General features: G+C 42.3%; 1 protein-coding gene across 2 annotated transcripts in view; it reads right to left on the reverse strand.

Annotated features, from left to right (window-relative positions):
• Nucleotides 1-7,812: 7,812 nt before the first annotated feature.
• The window catches only part of OSMR (oncostatin M receptor), an 86,637-nt gene continuing 74,784 nt past the window's right edge, over nt 7,813-19,665 (reverse strand). For both annotated transcript variants that reach the window (XM_077462827.1, XM_077462826.1), the window contains exons 16-18: nt 16,968-17,061; nt 16,807-16,879; nt 7,813-11,187 (exon numbers count right to left, since the gene is read on the reverse strand). In XM_077462827.1, coding sequence (XP_077318953.1) covers nt 10,675-11,187; nt 16,807-16,879; nt 16,968-17,061 — 680 coding nt within the window. In that variant the 3' untranslated portion in view covers nt 7,813-10,674. The remainder of the gene's footprint in view (nt 11,188-16,806; nt 16,880-16,967; nt 17,062-19,665) is intronic.

The following is a 19,665-nucleotide window of genomic DNA, read 5'->3' on the forward strand; positions in this document are numbered from 1 at the left end:
CTCCAAGGGCAGCACCAGAGTCAGAAGAGATCTTGGGGCAGAAAGTCCACAAAGCAGAATGCTAAAACCTCCTCATGAAGGGGTGCCCCCGCTTGTTTTGGTGGGGGGAAGGCTCCTGCAATTCTCAACTGCAGTTTTTTCTCTAGGTTACGACGAAAGTTCCGGTCTCCTCATTTTTTTCTAAGGGAAAATGTTCCCAAGTATCCAGAGAAAAGAAGTCTCTTTCTGGCTCTGGATTATCTATTATCCCAGTCAGTGATATCAGAGGTTCCCTTAGTGCAGGGGTGTCCAAACTTTTTTCAAAGAGGGCCAGATTTGATAAAGTGAACATGTGTGAGGGCCGACCATTTTGCCTGACATTCTTAAAACCATTAAAATTCGGTGTAAGTGTGTTCGTTCGAGCGCTAATACACTGCCCAACAAGAATTCTCTTGCCTTGTCGCACTCGTTCCCGACACACAGGCGAATGCTCTGCTCTTTAGGGATACCGTTAATAATGGTACCCCACACATTGGAAAATGTGGGGTGCTTTTGGTGCAGTGCAATTTGGCTTTCTTTTTCTCCCTGCTTTACAGGGAAAAGAAAAAGCCAGATCGCTGATCTGTGTACACAGCCCTATGCGTTTGTTAACACAGGACGCATAAATCATGGCCAGGACCTGCTGACCAAATCCCGCTATAGCCAGTGATTATGTTTCATAACATACATTTTCAGACAGATGATCTCAAATTCTAATCAAGCACGCTTTGGTATGATGCAGAAGTCATAACGTACATGATCCAGCCTGCCCATGCTGCAGTAAATGTAATGTGGCCGGGTAGTAAGCAGTAAATGTATCTGTCATAGCTGAAGGCCACATATGCCCCTACTGTAGTCTGCCTAAAAAACTCCCGAATAGGCCACATCGCTCATCTTATCCTGTTGCCAGAATGAGCCCAGCCTTTGGACGCTCACACCTAACAGCACAAAAGTGAGCACTGGGCGCTGAACAAGGACAGTTTACAATGGCTGGCTCATCATAGCATCAGACAAGACAGAGTTATGCTGAATATTGGGAGTTTTTTAGGCAGACTATGGTGGGGGCACAAATGGCCTAAAGATATGGCAGATACATTAGCAAGATGTTAAAGGCTGCTTAGCTTTTTGTTACCTACGGGGGATTCTTGACTGCACTATTTAACCTGCATGGGAGGATTTCCAGGAAAAGGCTTTTGCTGTCCAAAAAAAGAATATCTGAGCAAGACCACCTGGGACATTGTGCTGTGGATTAATGAAACAGAGTTGTTTGACCACAGTACCAGTAGGCATGTTTGGTACTTGAAACCGTCAACTGTATTTCAGGAAAACCTCATACCAACTGTGAAGCATGGTGGTTGAAATGTTATAGTTTGGGGTTGCTTTACGGCCTTAAGGCCTGGGCTTGCTTGAAGTCAGTCCGTTATGACTTCTGCATCATACCAAAGCGTGCTTGATTAGAATTTGAGATCATCTGTTTGAAAATGTATATTGTGAAACATAATAGCAAATCCACTAAGGAATGGAAAAAAATGGGTTATTGGCTCGCCTAGCCAAAGCCCTGATTTGAATCCTGTTGATATGTTGTAGGGGGATTTCAAACTGACAGTTTATGCAAGGAACCCAACAAAAATCTTGTAACTGAGAATTTTGCATGGCGTCAATATAAGTGACTGATGGACATTTATGAAAAACATCTGTACTAAGTCATTAAAGCTAAAGGGCGCAATGCTAGTGTCTGAGGCTAAAAATTAGCTTTTTTTTTTTCCACAGTACACCATTGCATCAATTGATATTTTTTTTAAATTATGGAAAAGCCAACTTTTTTGTCTTTATATGGAGCAGGTATATTGCCTTTGTCTCTAGGCACTGTTTAGGTGATGATCTAATGTTTACACGTTCCATAGGATGTACTTCCTTTTTCACATGACTATATATGTAATGGACAGAAACTTTTGGCCATATAGATTGAATTAACTATTCAGAAAGCACCAGCATAAGGATCCTTGTTTTCTTAAAGCAGAACTCTGGGATCTGCAAACAAAATCCCCCATTGGTACACCCCCTTACACTAAACATGAACAGTAATTACATTTGTGAAATTCCTTATTGAAGACAAACGTCTAACAAAATTTTCAGAAAGTCTAATTCAGAACAATCAGCATCTATTCTGCCGAGGAGGTGTTACAGCAGGGATTACATCATATCCTCTCCTCTCTCTACACAGGAAAAGGAACTCCATTTCCCATGTACCTTTTGAAATCGCAGTGAATGTGGGAGGGTACACTAGGCCTGTACATGTTAAATGTGAACAAGCCCACTTCAACATAAATCACACCCCCTTTATTCTCAGCCACACTGCTGAGCACTCAGACAGAAGACAGTATGATAAATGTAAAGCATGCATATGCACAATGTTTAGTTCATTCTGTGTAGTCTACTTTCATTAAGGATTGAATTCTCCCTCCTATAGTTTGTTACTAGCTACAATCTTCACATGTGATCTCTTCCCCTCCAACCAGAACAGCAGATAAACTAATTGCGCTTACATACTTTAATTACTACCCAACTATAGACACAGGTCCATAATTATATGCATGGTATTCTGCTGTAATAACTGTTGAGGCTGCACTGGTGAGACTCCACTGGAGATGCTGCACTGGTGAACCTCCACTGATGGGTTTGCACTGGTGAGCCTCCACTGATGGGGTTGCACTGGTGAGCCTCCACTGATGGGGTTGCACTGGTGAGCCTCCACTGATGAGGCTGCACCGTTGAGCCTCCACTGATGGAGACAGGAAATAACGGTTTTATTTAAAAATCATCAGGCTATTACAGAGGAACTACTGAAGTAGCAAGAAGTTGAATGGCATATTTGGTGAAGGTAGGAGATCAGCAATAAGAGCACGTAAAATAACGTTTTTGCCCAGAGTTCTCTTTTAAAAGTGACCTTTCATTTTGTTTACAAGGAAATTCGAAAATTACAGTTCTGTGGGTGAAAATAAAGAACTCTATCTTTATTGCTTTGTGAGTTGAGACTTACAATTGCATGTGGATAAAAATGTAATTTTTGTACTCTCTATATAATCATTTTCTTGTACTCTATTGAGGGGCGCAAGAAGTCATAGACTCTTAGGTTATATAGCCTTCTACAGTAGGAGTGGACGCTGGCAAAGAATTGCAGGCTGGCCCAGGATAACCCTGCCATCTCCGAGCAGGCTTCAGTTTTGTAGCAAAGCAATACTAAGAGCATGATCATAAAAACAGAGAGATGGGATCTGTGTCCCTCAAAGATTTCCAAGAAAAGGACTTTATGGTGGGTACAAAAAATCCTATTTCTTTTCTTGTCCATTGAGGGACACTGGAAGTTGTACACTGTCCGAATGTCCAAAAGTAGTCCAAACAAAATGCTAAAAGGTATACAGAAAACCACTGGAAAACTGCCTACAGCTCAAAGAGCTGCCTGATAGACTCAAGACTGGCATCAGATAGGGCCTTAACATCCACCTGACAACATTTAGAGAACAGAAGATCAGGTGGTAGCCTTGTAAATCTGAGAAACAATAGCCTGCTGCAATAAAAAGCCCATGAAGGCTTACTTACAGATAATGTGGTGTGTGCCTTGACAGGAAAGGGTGGCGCCTGATTCTTGTTTTAAAACTGGTCTGTCTGACCCACAGGGAAATGATGAAATAAGCAGCTGGTCCACCATTATAAGAATGATAAGGAAATAACAAAGAGAAAGTTAGTCAGCCTTTCTTAGCTAATCAGTGAAATTACCTCACAGCACAAACTACATCCAGGCAATGGAGGGAGATCTTCTGATGTCCTGGTTGAGGTAAAAGGTTGAAACTAACTAGGATGGGAAGGAAGTTCTAGGCCTCAACACCACCTTGTCCAAAACCAGAAAGGGCTCTTTATAGGATTAAGCCGCTGACCCAAGATCTCAGCTCGTGGAGGTTATGGCAACAAGATACACGATCTTGTAAGTTAGAGTAGAAAGGGAAAATACCTCACAGGTTCAAACATTTGTAATAGAAGCACCTAGAGAACCAAATTCAGACCCCACAGCATCACAGGGAAGCAAATAGGGGAGACCACCTCACCGACACCCTGCACAAGGGTCTTAAAGAATGGCAAGCCAATGGCCTCTGAAACAAAATCACTAGAGAAAAAAAAAACTGACCTTGATGGTGCTGTGGGGTAAATGCTGAAAAGTCTCATTGTGATGGCTTAGTGGTTTCTGGTGGATCAAATAGAGAATATGCAGGGGAAGGCTCAGGAGTCAGAGTAGGCAAGTATCAGTGCTATTTGGCCCATAAAATCCTGCATCACTGCAGTGAAATTCTCCCTGTATAAAGAAGAGGAGATTGCCATGTCCAATGAAGTCAGGGAAGACTTCAAGGTTGCCATAGTGTCTAGCAAATGTCCAGGCTGCCAGTGCTGGTCAAATGGCCAAGCATGCTGCAGACCATATTGGAGCATTTAGTATAATGTAAGCTTTTAGGTATCTATTGCAGCAGTATAGCAGGTCTAGGCCTCCTAATCAGACATGATTTGCAAGGTGTAGAGTTAACATGGCTGAAGGTACGAGTCAAAACCTCAGGTACTCCCTAACCAACAGCTTGGAAGCAGGTGCTAGGTAAGGCAGCCAAAGGTGACCAAGTCACTATAGGCATCTTTAGGGACAGACCAAGGATTAGAATTTCATGTAGCCCTAGCAAGCAGGGGCAGTAAATGGGAAAATGCTTTTTTTAATGCTAAATGGTGGATAAAACCACGCATTTAACACTGCCCAGCGAATGTCAGCATGCAATCCCTCAGTGTTATCACTGTGGTGAAATTGGTAAAAAGCAGGACAATTTATGGCCCCCTATAATGAGGTAGAGACTGGTTCTCAGCACAGACTGCATACTTTAGAAAGTGAGCCTTCAGAGATTGGAAATTAACTATACACCGGGAAAGCACTCCGTGGTTAACTTTATGGATGGTGCTATAAGCAGAGCTTCATCTCCGAACACCACATTCCAGGCTAGCCATGCAACACTCAGTTTAGTGAGGTTCGAGAACGGCCTCGCCAAGATCGGGCAGATCTGGATAGCTGCCATGTAGAGACCAGCTTAAGCAGTGATGTAACAAGAAGCTTGATAAAAGAAAAGAGCTAGCAAGAAAGGTTAGACTTTTATTAGTACACCTAGAAGATTACCTTCTCCTAGAATTCTAATAAAAATGGAGGCAAACTGGGAGTATAGGGGTGGGGGGTCTACAATTTTTTTTTGTTTTGTTTGGCAGTGTCCAATCCTCCTGTATGTGGCAGTATAAGAAACACAATAAAATTACTTAGCTATAAAAAGTGCACCACTTCCCTCTGGCGATTGCTACATTTCTGCACATTATCCCCAGGTGTCCTATTTATACAAAAAATAATAATAATTTACAGCAGTGATCACCTCTCACATAGAAATCATTTACCACAATTCCATTTTCAGCAATTAATGGCCCTCTTCAAAATTGTATGCAGCCATATCAAGCTGTCTTATAGCCCCAAAAAAATAACAAGAAAATAGTGTTCACATCTTAGGCTAGAGGGTCATTAATCGTTCAAATTGAGATTGTGATAAACGATTGCTCTGTGAGTAGACAGGTGATCGCTGAAGTATGAGCCAACAGTATAGGACTACCTGCCATATACAGTGCCTTGAAAGAGTATTCATACTCCTTGACATTTTCCATATTTTGTCATGTTATAAGCAAAAACATAAATGTATTTTATTGGGATTTTATGTGATAGACCAACTCAAAGTGGCACATAATTGTGAAGTGGAAGGAAAATGATAACTGTTTTCATTTTTTTTTACAAATAAATGTCTAAAAAATGTAGCGTGCATTTGTATTCAGCCCCCCGGAGTCAATACTGTAGAACCACCTTTTGCTGCAATTACAGCTGCAAGTCTTTTTGGGGAGGTCTCTGCCAGGTTTGCACATCTAGAGTGAAATTTTTGCCCATTCTTCTTTGCAAAATAGCTCAAGCTCTGTCAGACTGGATGGACAGCGTCTGTGAACAGCAATTTACAAGTCGTCACAGATTCTCAATTGGACTTAGGTCTGGACTTTGTGATGTTCTAACACATGAATATGCTTTGATCGAAATGATTCCGTTGTATCTCTGGCTGTATGTTTAGGGTCGTCCTGCTGTAAGGTGAACATCCGCCTCCATCTCAACTCTTTTGCAGACTCTAACAGGTTTTCTTCTAAGATTGCCCTGTAGTTAGCTACATCCTTCTTCCCATCATCTTTGACCAGCTTCCCTGTCCCTGCTAAAAAAAAAATCATCCCCCACAACGTGATGCTGCCACCACCATGTTTCTTGTGGGGGTGGTGTGTTCAGGGTGATGTGCCATGTTAGTTTTCTGCCACACACAGCGTTTTACTTTTAAGCTAAAAAGTTCAATTTTGTCTCATCTGACCAGAGCACTTTCTTCCACATGTTTGCTTTGTCTCCCACATGACTTCTCACAGACTGCAAACAGGACTTCTTATGGCTTTCTTCTTCCATAAAGGCCAGATTAATGGAGTGCACGACCAAGGCTGGGTTCACATCCTAGAGTGGAGCGGCTCACAGCAGGGGTCCGATTACTGCAATTTTTGGCTGAATTCAGACATGAAACAGAACGGAAGATGCACGGGACTCCTGAGCAATTCGCTTGGCAGCCATCCCGGAGCTGTGCGAACGGGCTTCATTGCGAGTCGGTCACAGGCTCCTGACATGCGAATTTTGGATGCGGTGAAACCAGCATCCAATTTGCAAAAGGTTGAACCCAGCCTAATAGTTGTCCTGTAGACAGATTCTCCCACCTGAGCTATGGATCTCTGCAGCTCCTCCAGAATTACCATGGACCTTTTGGCTGCTGCTTTGATTAATGCTCTCTTTGCCCGGCCTGTCAGTTTAGGTGGGCGGCCATATCTTGGTAGGTTTACAGTTGTGTCATACATTTTCCTTTTTCAAATGATGGATTGAACGATGCTCCATGAGATGTTCAAAGCTTGGTATATTCATTTTTATAACCTAACCCTGTTTTAAACTTCTCCACAAAGTTTTCCCTGACCTGTCTGGTGTTCCTTGGCCTTCATGATGCGGTTTGTTTTCTAAGGTTTTATCTTAACAAACCTGTGATGGCTTCACAGAACAGCTGTATTTATACTGAGATTAAATTATAAACAGGCGGACTTTATTTACTATTTAGGTGACTTCTGAAGGCAATTGGTTCCACTAGATTTTAGTCAGGGGTATCAGAGTAAAGGGGGCTGTATTCAAATGCACACCACATTTTTCACATATTTATTTGTAAAAGATTTTGAAAACCATTTATCATTTTCCTTCCACTTTACAATTATGTGCCACTTTTTGTTGGTCTATCACATAAAATCCCAATAAAATACATTTACATTTTTGGTTGTAACATAAAATGTGGAAAATTTCAAGGGGTATGAATACTTTTTCAAGGCACTGTACTGTAGATGAGAAAAAAATATTTAAAAGCATAATTCTTCTTACAGATAAAGTAATAGGAGAAGTACTTTCTTGGCAAATCAGTCATTTATTGCAAAATGTAACAATATTTGATATAGTTTAAGTACAAAAATAAAATACAAATGCATGAAATATTTGGAATAATGCATATGAACAGTGTATACAGTATATCCCAGCTTTTTGTTTGGGATTCAAAAATAAAATCTGTGATTTTGCTTTACAGGAAATCTATATTGATGATTCTAGAAGCTGCCTTTGCTTACCTCTTCTTTTTTTTTTTTTTTAAATACTAGTTCCTGGCTATCATGTTAAAGTGGAACTTAATGAAAACAAAACATGGACAAACAAGCATGAGTTTTAATGCAGAAGAGACATGGTAAGTCTCTTCTGCATTTGTTACTTACCTGCCTGTCTGCCCCTTTACAGTGTGCTGCACACACACAGCCCAATGTACTGATTAGGCAATGCTGAGTTGACTGCACTCCCACACATGTACAGGAGTGACATCATCTCTGCCCGTCCAATGACAGCGGCCGGTGATCGATACCCAAGAGTCAGCCGCCCAAAGATGTCAGCCGCTGGTGGGGCGCTCCAGAACACCACATCGCAGAAATCAAGGTACCGTAAGTATAGTTCCTCTTTAGTACTTTAGGAGTCCGTGATCAGGAGCTCTGACTTTAAGTTATGGGGTTGATTTACTAAAGGCAAGTAGGCTGTTCCCTTTGCTAGGGAATTTTTCTTTAGCTTGGTGAATGTGGTGAAAATATTCTTTGGGAAGAATACCGAATCAAAAGCAAGGAGAAAAAAAAATTTCCCTTGCAAAGCGAGCATTTTTTTTTTTTTTTTTTTACTTTAGTAATTCAACCCTTCTGATTTTGTGCTTTAATGTGTGTCAGTGACTTGGAAAGTATACATTTTAGAAGCAGCCTGAAAACTAATATTTTTCAGAAAGAGGTCAGCATGATAGTCTTCATATTCCTCTTAGTGTAAGTTTTTTTTTTTTAAAGCCTAAGTTTGGGTAAAACTTAAAAGAAAAACAGCGCAAGCGATGGAGCTTACATTTGTTACAAAGCTTCCCTTGTGCTGGTTCCACCTGTCATAGTTTAAATCCTCTGCCCCGCCACGCCACCCCCATCCCTCACAGCTGTAATATTCTGGTGCTGTGGGGGTTAATAATGCTAAGGGACCTGTCAAAGGCACTCTAAGAGCGTCCAACATACCCACCCTCTCCACAACCTGAAATTTTTTATTTAGGGGGTGTGGGGTCTTTTTTTTGGGGAGAGGGGGTTTTTAGTGCGGTTAATTTAATGTTTTTGAATTTTATTTATTTTTGTGTATTTTTACATTTGTTGACACTTACTTTTAAACCTTTCATGACTATGGGTAAAACAAATCCTAACGCCTGAACATAATGTTGCCATTTTGACATCCGTTATACTACTTAGTGCATTATACCTTTTTTTTAGGAGAAATGACGCTTTCATTTGGTGGTAAATGGTAATGGATAGCTACAATTCCTTTTTAATCGAAGGACGACTGGCCCAAAATAGTACAAAAGTGTTTTTTTTTTTAGCTGTAGATTTCTTACTATTACCATAAAACTACCACCATAGATAAACCCCCCAAAAAAAATATTCTCCTGGCGATCGCAGTGATACCACATATGTGTATGTACCTGTAGTAGGATCCAGAAAAAATAGTGTGCATTTTGCTTTTTTATCTTGCCTAAGGCTGGATTCACACCTATCCATTTTTAGTGCTTTTTGCATTTTTCAGATTTGCGCTACAGGATGTGTTCCATAGGAAACAATGTTAAATGGACTGTAGTGCAAATCTGCAAAATGCAAAAAGCACTAAAACTGCATAGGCGTGAATCCAGCCTTAAACTGATACTATTTAAAAAAAAAAAAAATTCTGAATCTAAGCTAAAATACACTTATCCTCGACCATGACACTGACCTAGATCACACCCTGATCTAGCTGCTATTTTTTTCTTTTTTCTTTTTTGTTTACACACACTTTTGTTCACATATACAATGTATTTTTCTCTCCGTTCAGAGGAAAAAACACACAAGAACAGGCTGTGTTGCGACTGATCATTGTGATGGCCAATCAGAGGTTATCGCAGGCGATTGGAAACCAGATCTCCTGGTTGCCTATCATTAGTACAAGACCTGGGGCTCTTGGTGAGAGCCTGATTTTTGTGCTGGAGGTGCACTCCCAGCACAAAAATATGTACGCATGCATATATGCGACCCCATGGAAGATGACCCACTTCATTCTCTGCCACATCTATGTACGGTATACAGTCAACGGCAAAGCGTTAAATTTATTTAATTTTTTTTATTTCCTCCACGGTCTTTTTGTATAAAAAAAATAAAATAACATGTTGGAGCTAATGAGGGGCCATTCTTTGGCATGAAACACACCCAGGATATTTGAAAGGAGCTTCCGTAAACCTCAGGAGACATTAAAGCGGAATTAAACCAAAAATTTACTATATTGCAGCTTACCAACTATTAGCGGTGGTGGCTGCATTTGTTTTTGTTTTTTGTTTTCCCTCTATTTTCACCTGGCAATCTGGTCAGTAATAAACCTCCTGTATTAGGGCCAGTTCCCATTGCCCACACTTTAAACCGCAGTGGTTTAGTATGAAGGCAGCTCTCCGTTCGAGCTGTAGGGAACGGTGTGGTGCGCACTTTACATCAATCATCCCCCTATTTTTTGTGTGGATTTCACAAAGTGACGCTTCTTTCATATCACTGTACAGCAGTGTGGTATGTTGTGCTCCTAAAGCTCCTTCTAAATCTCAGGTTGGGTTCACAAAATTGCTGTAAGGGTGTAAAATATACCTGAGCACACAAGTAGGTAGTAACAGTATCTCGGAGCACTTAGTATAAGTCTTTTCAACAATAGTGCAAGTCCAGTCTTTTCTTTTTCCTTACAGTAAAGAGAGCTCACATTTTTTTTTTTAATTCTAACAGTGCATGACGAATACCTGGTAGAAGATGTTCTCTTAATGCCAACAATTCATTTTGTTCTATAGCTGTACTGAATGTCCACCCCCCACAGAATTCTTTTAGCTGCACAGATATAACTGTGCCTGCTGCAAAGTATGGAGGATTCCATCAATCTTTGAGTATGAATGAAGTAGAGTTTACGGATGTTGGACTCACTGGCTCGTTTTCAATAGCAGGAAGACTTAAACTATGTCCCGACTCCAAGACTGTATCCTGTGAGTTCTCACCATTTGGATCATTGCAAGAAGACTGATATAACTGGAGGGATCCCATCTGAGGTCTGTATCCAAGGCTCTCCTCATACGAGTCATCTGAAGTCCTGAGGTAGTTCTCATTGAAGAACTCTAGGTAGGTGGGTGACTGTGACTGTGGTTTGTATAGAAGCTCTTCTGTTTGATTAAGAGGGCTTTCATTTTCAATGCTTTCAGCAATGTACATGTCCCCAGAGGCTTCTGCAGTGCTAGTATTAGCAGGTCTCTGGATGGTGGAATACATCACTTCTTTTTGCTGATCACTGTTCTCTTTCAGATTATGAATAATATCTGTCTTTTCCAGGACATAAACGCATTCCACCTTCTGAGGTCCACTAACGTCTGGTAGGACACGAATACATGTTGGTCCCTGTTAATAAACCCAATAAAATGCATTTTAGAACCTTGCTAGATTTACCATTAGTAGATATACACCTATGCCTACAGATGGTAGGGATCAAAGAGATGGCTTTTCCCTGTAAGTCATTAGTGGAAACAGCCATCCCATAGAATCATATTTACACAGTCACAATATTATTAACTACGTTAAGATCACTGCATCAAGAAAATATTCTATATAAAAATGAAATGATCATAATAAGTGCTGTTTTGGATGCCAAAATTGGTAATCCAGACTCTACAAGTGCCAAATCTGGTGCAGCTCAGCATATTAACCAATCGGCATCCAGATTTTTTTTGTCAAAGCTTAATTGAACAAGCTGAAGTTAGAATCTGATTGGCTGCCATGCAAACCTGTGCCAGATTTTTGCACACTCCAGTTTTAGTAAATCAACTCCTTTGTTTTTAGCAGACCACTCGTAAAAGCCTCTTAGGCTACCTATATATGGGGAGATACTTGCAAGCAATAGAACTGACTCAAGCGCTATGGTACCATGTAAGATATTTCCACCTGTAGAAGTGTAAAATTATATCCACTCTTAGTGAAAACATAAACAAAACAGCAGCTGAACACTATAACCCAGATATTGGGCTATAAAGTAAAATGTAAAGTGCAGTGCTAAAAATTATGCAATTCAAGATGATACTAAATTGTATATAACGTGATTACAATAAAGTGCAAATGTACAATAATAATATCGTGTCACCAACACAATGCATAAAACACACACATTATGCTGTAAAGTGCAATAGCATATAAAGTACCAAAAATAAACAGTGTAGAAGTGAAGAGTTCATAAATGTCTGGAATTCAAAGAAGAAGATCGCTTGTTGGATCAAGGTTCCACTGAAAGGATGTCCTAAGCCTCTCCCACCAGAAGCCTCCACAAACACTGGGTGATGATCAGATATCCTCAATATCAGGAAATGCAGATATTCAAAGACACAAAGACTCCAATAGTGGATATCTGCATTTCCTGGTATTAAGGATCTCTGATATGATCACTCATATGATCACCCAGTGTTTGTGGAGGCTTCTGGTGGGAGACGCTTAGGCCATCCTTTCAGTGGATCCTTGATTCAACAAGTGATCTTTAATTCCAGCCATTTATGAACTCTTCGCATCTGTAATGTTTATTTTTGGTGCTTTATATGCTATTGCACTTTACAGCATAATCTGTGTGTTTATGCATTGTGTTGGTCACATATGATATTATTATTATACAATAGTTACAGCTGGTTTTTCACATTTGCACTTTGTTATCACATGTTCTATACACTTTTGTATCATCTTGAATCACATATTTTAGCGCTGCACTTTACATTTCCAGCTGTATGATTACTAGTATTTTTGTAAATTTTGTACAAATTGGTACAGGTTTTCCATGTCTAGAGAGTAAAGGGGAAAAATTGTATTATAGTAGTATTATTGTATTAAACTTACACAGTATGAAACTGTGTATGTGTGAGCTGCATCAATGCATTAGCCAAATTAACCGCTTCAGCCACAGAAGATTTTTTTTTTTTTTTTGTATTTGGACGAAAGGACCAAACCGGTCACCACATGTACAAAATCAAAACAGTCACAGTACAGTAAAAAGTAGCGACAATCTGAGTACATAACATAATACAACTGTAACACAGGTATGTCCTGATATCAACATGCAACAACGCGCCGTTTAGGTCCGGCTAGGTCCATCCCTCCTTTCGTTTTCTTAGATTGTAAAAGGATATAAGAAAGCCCAGGAACTCCAACAGAGCCCTGATGTGCCAAGGCAGGCAAAGCTAGAGAGCAAAACAGTAAATAGAAGGGAAAGTGGGGAGGGGAAGTAAAGGTCTAGCGGGGGGCATGAGGAAGGAGATTGAGGGGGGCGGGGTGGGGGGGTACCCACGAGCATGGGTGTCCAGTATACTCAGGTTAGATAAACATTCGGACAATAATTCACGATATCATCCACTTCACGGTGGGTGAACTAGGGGCTCCCGTAGGGCCTGCCCCTCTTGTGAGAATTTGAATACGTTCCAAAGCTGCCATGACTTGGCATATAACTCCTGTCTGTGTTGGCTCGTCAGGACAAGGTCCTCCATCTTATTAACGTCTTTGACTTTCCTGACCCAAGTATGCAGAGTGGGTGGGAGTGGAGATTTCCAAGGTGAGGGGAATGCATGCCTTCGCCGCATCTACCAAATGTCTTATCAAAGACTTCTTATACAAGCGTGTGGGTATGTCGTTTGCATGAAGTAGGAAGATTGCTGGATCATCCGGGATCACATAATCAGTGAATCCCTGCATGATCCGACGGACCCCCTCCCAAAAACATCTAAGTCTAGGGCAGGACCAAAAAATGTGCAGCAAAGTCCCCTTCTCTTCCTGGCAGCGCCAGCATTCATCAGACACCTCCAGGGAGAATTTACGCAAAACTACTGGGGTCCTATACCATCTCGAGAGGAGTTTGTAATTCGTCTCCTGCACCTTAGTGCAGATTAACGATTTGTGCGTAAACAGCACAATTTTCTGCTTCTGAAGGTCTATGAATGTGCAATTCAGTTCCCTTTCCCATTTAATGAGACTTGGGAGCTGATATCCTTCCGGCGGTACGTTAAGTAATGTGTAGGTTAAGGACAGAGTATGAGCCACCAACCCCGTCCTGGAGCATAGATCTTCTATGGGTGTGGGAGATGGGGACGCGGCCCTAGGCGGCGTCAGAGTGTCTAAAAAGTGGCGCAGTTGTGCTGTTCTCAAAAAATCCAGTCGGTATGGGCCAGACGGGTCCGTCAGTTCTGCAGTCGTTCTCCAGCGTCCCGCTACACTAAAATGTGAGGCCAGATAACACCCTGAATACCTCAGGGTTCGGAATGCTGCCAGCCACAGAAGATTTTACCCCCTTCCTGACCAGAGCAGATAGGCAGATATTTATTATTCTACATATTTTTTGGAAAAAAAATGCTATAAGCGTATATTGGTTTGTGCAAAAGTTATAGCATCTACAAGAGAGGGGATAGATTTATGATATTTTTTTAATTATTTTTTATTAGTAATGGCGATCTGCGATTTTTACTGTGACTGCAACATTATGGCAGACACATGGGACACTTTAGATGCTATTTTGGGACTTTTTGTCATTTATCCAGCGATCAGTGCTATAAAAATGCACTAGGGGTCGATCAAGGAGTTAAGTGTGTCCTAGGGAGTGATTCTAACTGCGGGAGTGGGCTACCACTGACATAACAGTGATCACTGCTTCCGATGACGGGGAGCAGTAGATCCTGTCATGTCACTAGGCAGAACAGGAAAATGCCTTGTTTACACGATCGTGGAACACCGGCGGACATAGAGTTCACGTGGCCAGCGGGCACGACCTTGCGGCCCCCCCCACCCATGTTGACAAGGGCCTCTTCCCGACAACCCTGGCCATTGGTTGTCGGGGTCTGCGGGTGGGGGGTTTATCGGAATCCGGGGGCCCCCAGATGATAGTCCCGAGGAATGCTGGGACTGTGACAACATAAGGGGTGGGGTCACCACGTGACATCACCCGGTGACCCCGCCCCTTGTGCTTAGGAATGGAATGGAGATGCACCGGACTCCTGCTGTGAGCCACTCCGTGCTTTTAGTGTGAACCCAGCCTCAAGGGATATTCTTTATTCATATTTCATGTTTGAGGTTTACAACCTCTAAGAAAATAGCTAAAAAAAAAAAAAAAAATAGGTGTTGCCATCAGTTGACTGTATGTGTTTCACACCAAAATCGCTTGGTTTGGAAAAAAGAAAAAACCCTCCACTTCCCTCCCAGAAAAAAAAAAATTCAGGAGACCGCAAGATTGCTTCTGAACATCTGCCAGCCACTGCTCTACTGCCCTCCAAAAAGCGATCCACTGATGATCGCTTTTCAAAGGTTAGTGGACACACGTCAAGTAGCCCTAAAAGAAGAAAAAGTGTCTCTTGATCCAAATTTCTGAAAGAAAAACTCAGGTGTTGATTAATGTTAATCCTTTCACATTTTCACTGCGGACGGCAACATGAGCAACAGAGACAGCTCATCTTTCTGATGCTTTTGCAAACGATTGCGTTTTGTTGAAAGATAGAGGGAAGTATAACTCTGACATGTGGCTTCAGCAAAGGCCAGCTGTGATAATAGGCAGTGTGTGGTAATCTCTGGCAAACAAAAAGAATTAATTGCTCACAGGAATGCTAAATTCTCCATCGGTAGATGCTACCTGCCTGGATTTTTTGCTGGCTTTCTGCCTTCTTTACTTTGAGTCACTGAAACCAAATATGCGTATAAAGACTTCTGACTTTCTCTGACCATTTCAGGTCAGTGACCCAAAAAGTATTAAAGCATATAAGTTTGCATTGCAACCATACAACTATTAGAAAATGTTACCAGCTATTAAAATAAAAGGTGCATATACCGTATGTCTTTATTTTTAATGCTGCATTTCCAGCATACTATTCTTAGGTTTTATGCCTGAGCAAGGGCCGTGTTTGCACGCTTGGGATGAGCAAGTGTACCATTCATGTCTATTGGGACAAAGCTACTGTCTGTTCAGCCGCTGCTCACAATTTGACATCTGTGTGGGCACATGGCCCCAACTTATCCCTGTACCCATACAGATGTGCAAGTCTGTGCAGCTGCTGTGTCCCAACTGAAATGAATGGGACTGCCTGCACAGAACTCCTGTGTGGAAAAACGCAGCCCTCGCACAGCCATAAGCTTAAAGTGGTTGTAAAGTCTTAAGGTTTTTCACCTTAATGCCTTCTATGCATTAAGGTGAAAAACCTTCTGTGCTGCAGCTCCACGACAGACCCCCATGGTGCTCCCCGCTGTGTGTGAAAAGACCGCAGCCTACCATGCGGTACACAGCCCCAGTGGGTCAGACGCTGCGTGCTACCTGAGGGGTGCCCCGGCGGCATCGCTGAATGCATCAGAGTCGGCTCACTGATCCAGCAGACCGATCGTTTTCTCTGCCCGCATGCAGTAAGGAGACTCATTTGATCGCCCATCAGGAGGAAGGAGAATCGTTTGATAATCCATCAGAAGGTTAGGGAACGTTCTTGGAATTGGTGAGAGGGTACTTGCACAAAACTCTAGTTATCAGCTATTGATATCACACTCTGAACACTCTGCACAGACAACCTTTATCTGGATTGCCTAAAGGATTGCTAAAAGTCAGAACCAGCTGTTTTGCCTTGATTTCCATCACTGGGTCACACTAAGGAATTCTTGTTTCTTTAAGCTCCAACTGCCGGTGAAGACAATCGCAAAGCCCTGCCTGTTGAACATTGCTATTTTGCTCTTAAAGGAGACACATTACTGGTATCTATATTACTTCATCTCTCAGGATTATAGGCTGGCCTGGGGTTCTCTTTTTCTTTTTTCAATCAAATCGTTTTTATTGTTTTTTCATAAAACAATACAAAAAATGAAGAAAAAAAAAAAGGATAGGATGTGATAAGGTGAAAAAACACAAGGGTTTACAACCCCTTTTAATTATTGAAAATTCAGCACTCACGGAAATTTCCTCTTTGCTTATCACCTCTGCTTTGTACATGCCCCTATTGAAGAGATAGTCAAATAGTATAAACCATTTACCTTCTCTGAACTGAAGGAGAGAGCCTTGCTCTTGTTAGGTTTAGGAATATTGGGATAACATGTTTCTTTTAACCTGCAAAAAATATATATAAATAAATAGTTACTAAAGTTGAGAAAGACTTGTATATGTAATGTATTTTATTAACCCAATAAGCACTTACCATGCCCTTTTCCAGCATCCTGCAATGAGTAGCATTACCCCCATCACCGATACTATAATCACAGGTAGGAGGATGGATGTAATTATTGCTCCCGCTACAAAAGAAACAAGGGTTTTTTTTAGTCTGAAATATGTGAAACAAGCACACTGGTTATTGCTCAGTGGGACAATGTTACATTTGAACTTTTTTTGCAGAGCAGCTGATTGGGCATGTTAGATTCTCTGGCTAGTCACCATTGGTCCTTCTGAGCAGGGCTGGACTGGCCTACCGGGATACTGGGAAATTTCCTGGTAGGCCACCTGCCCTGGGGCCGATTTTAGCTGCGACTGCAGCGCTCTCCTCCTTCTGTCCCCTGGCGCTCATATATCACAGAGCTGGGCCTGTGTGCAAGGTCCTGCCCCCCTGGACCGGCTCGTGTTAGAGGCGGAACACTGGTTCAATCTACTGTCACAGGAGCCGGTCTAGGGGGCGGGACCTTGCACACAGACCCAGCTCCGTGATATATGAGCGCCAGGGGACAGATGGAGGAGAGCGGTGTGTTTACCAGAAAATAGTAAGGCTAACATTAGTGGGCAGACAGGCTGCCCTGATGGGCACACATAGACTGCGATTGGTGGGCACAGAGAGGCTGCGATTGGTGGGCACAGAGAGGCTGCGATTGGTGGGCACAGAGAGGCTGCGATTGGTGGGCACAGCAAGGCTTCATTGGTGGGCACAGCAGGACTGGATTGATGGTCACCATGAAACTACAATGATGGACACAGTGAGGCTGCAATTGGTGGGCATGGTGAGGCTGTAATTGGTGGACACACAGAGGCTGCAGTGGTAGACACACATAAGCTGCAATTGGTTGGCAAAGTGAGGCTGCAATTGGTTGGCACAGCAAGACTGCATTGGTTTGACACAGCGAGGCTGCATTGGTGGGCACAGTGAGGCTACTTGATGGGCACTGGTGAGGCTGCATTGATCTCTTGTATCATGTCTGCAGTCTGGCCATCTCTTGTACTATATCTGCAGTCTCTGACCATCTTTAGTATGATGTCCTCAGTCTCTAGCCATCTCTTGTAGCATGCCCGCAGCCTTTGACACCTCCTGTATCATGCCTGCAGTCTCTACCCATCTCTTGTATCCTGTCCTCAGTCTCTACCCATCTCTTGTATCCTGTCCTCAGTCTCTACCCATCTCTTGTATCCTGTCCTCAGTCTCTAGCCATCTCTTGTATCATGTCCTCAGTCTCTAGCCCTCTTTTGTATCATGCCCTAAGTCTATAGCCATCTCTTGTATTCTATCAGTCGCTAAACATCACTTGTATCATGTCTGCAACCTCTGACCATCTCTTTTCTTATATCATGTCTTCAGAGTAGTTGAGAGCCGGGATGGGGGTCATGGGAGAAGTCAGACATGAAACATGTGTGGACTGTGGAGAGGAAACTATAGGATAAAACCAGAGCCACCAACCTGGAGCCGTCTAACTGAGCCCTGCAGAGTGCACCTGAGATGAGGTCAGTGAAAGCACCACCAGGCAAGTCTGGGGGGGGGGGGGGGGTTACTGATGTAAGGGGAGAGTGAATACAATAATATAAGAGGGCACACATATAAAGGTTTCCCCCTTATATCAGTAACCCCCCCCCCCCCCATTCTTTCCGTGGAAGGTGGCCTCTGCTGGAAACCGAGTCGTCGCCCCCCCCGTTCCTGGGATGCCCTTTGATGATGGACCAATTTTAACACTTTTAACTGGAATTTGCTATATGGCCCTATGTGCTTTCATATCTGCCTTCTATGTATATATAATACATTCTTCAAATGCGCTTTAAAATGCATGGTTTTCTCTTTCATGAAACAGGAAATGACGTTATGATGTTGGGCTGGTATAATAATACTATGGGGCTGGTATATTTTTTCCAGGGCTGGTTTTTATTCCCAGTCTGGCCCTGCTCCTGAGGCTGGACTGGCATTGGGGTTGTCTTGTGACATGACTGCCGCATGCACACGTATGCTCTATATGCTCTATGTCCATAAGTTGCACTGTACGTATACATCTGACTACCATCTTATATCTTTCTTTGGTTTAAGGTTCTTTTTTTTTTTCTTCCATATACTATGCTAGTACACGTACAGTAGCTCACAAAAGTGAGTACACCTCTCACATTTTTGTAAATATTTTATTCTATTTTTTCATGTGACAACACTGAAGGAATGCCACTTTGCTGCAATGTAAAGTAGTGAGTGTACAGCTTGTATAACGGTGTACATTTGCTGTTCCCTCCAAAATAACTCAACACAGCTATTAATGTCTAAACTGATGGCAACAAAAGTGTGTACACCCCTAAGTGAAAATGTCCAAATTGAACCCAAAGTGTTTAAATTTTGTGTGGCCACCATTATTTACCAGCACTGCCTTAACCCTCTTGGACATGGAGTTCACCAGAGCTTCACAGTTTGCCACTGGAGTCCTCTTCCACTCCTCCATGATGACATCACAGAGCTGGTGGATGACCTTGCGCTCCTCCACCTTCCATTTAAGGATGCCCCACAGATGCTCAATAGGGTTTAGGTCTGGTTACATGCTTGGCCAGTCCATCACCTTTACCCTTAGCTTCTTTAGCAAGGCAGTGGTCATCTTGAAGGTGCGTTTGGGGTTGTTATTATGTTGGAATACTGCCCTGCGGCCCAGCCTCTGAAGGGAAGGGTGTCATGC

This window comes from Lithobates pipiens, unplaced genomic scaffold (genome assembly GCF_037356315.1).
Source record: "Lithobates pipiens isolate NorthernLeopardFrog02 unplaced genomic scaffold, aLitPip1_a1.2 Scaffold_3, whole genome shotgun sequence".
Classification (NCBI taxonomy): Eukaryota; Metazoa; Chordata; class Amphibia; order Anura; family Ranidae; genus Lithobates; species Lithobates pipiens.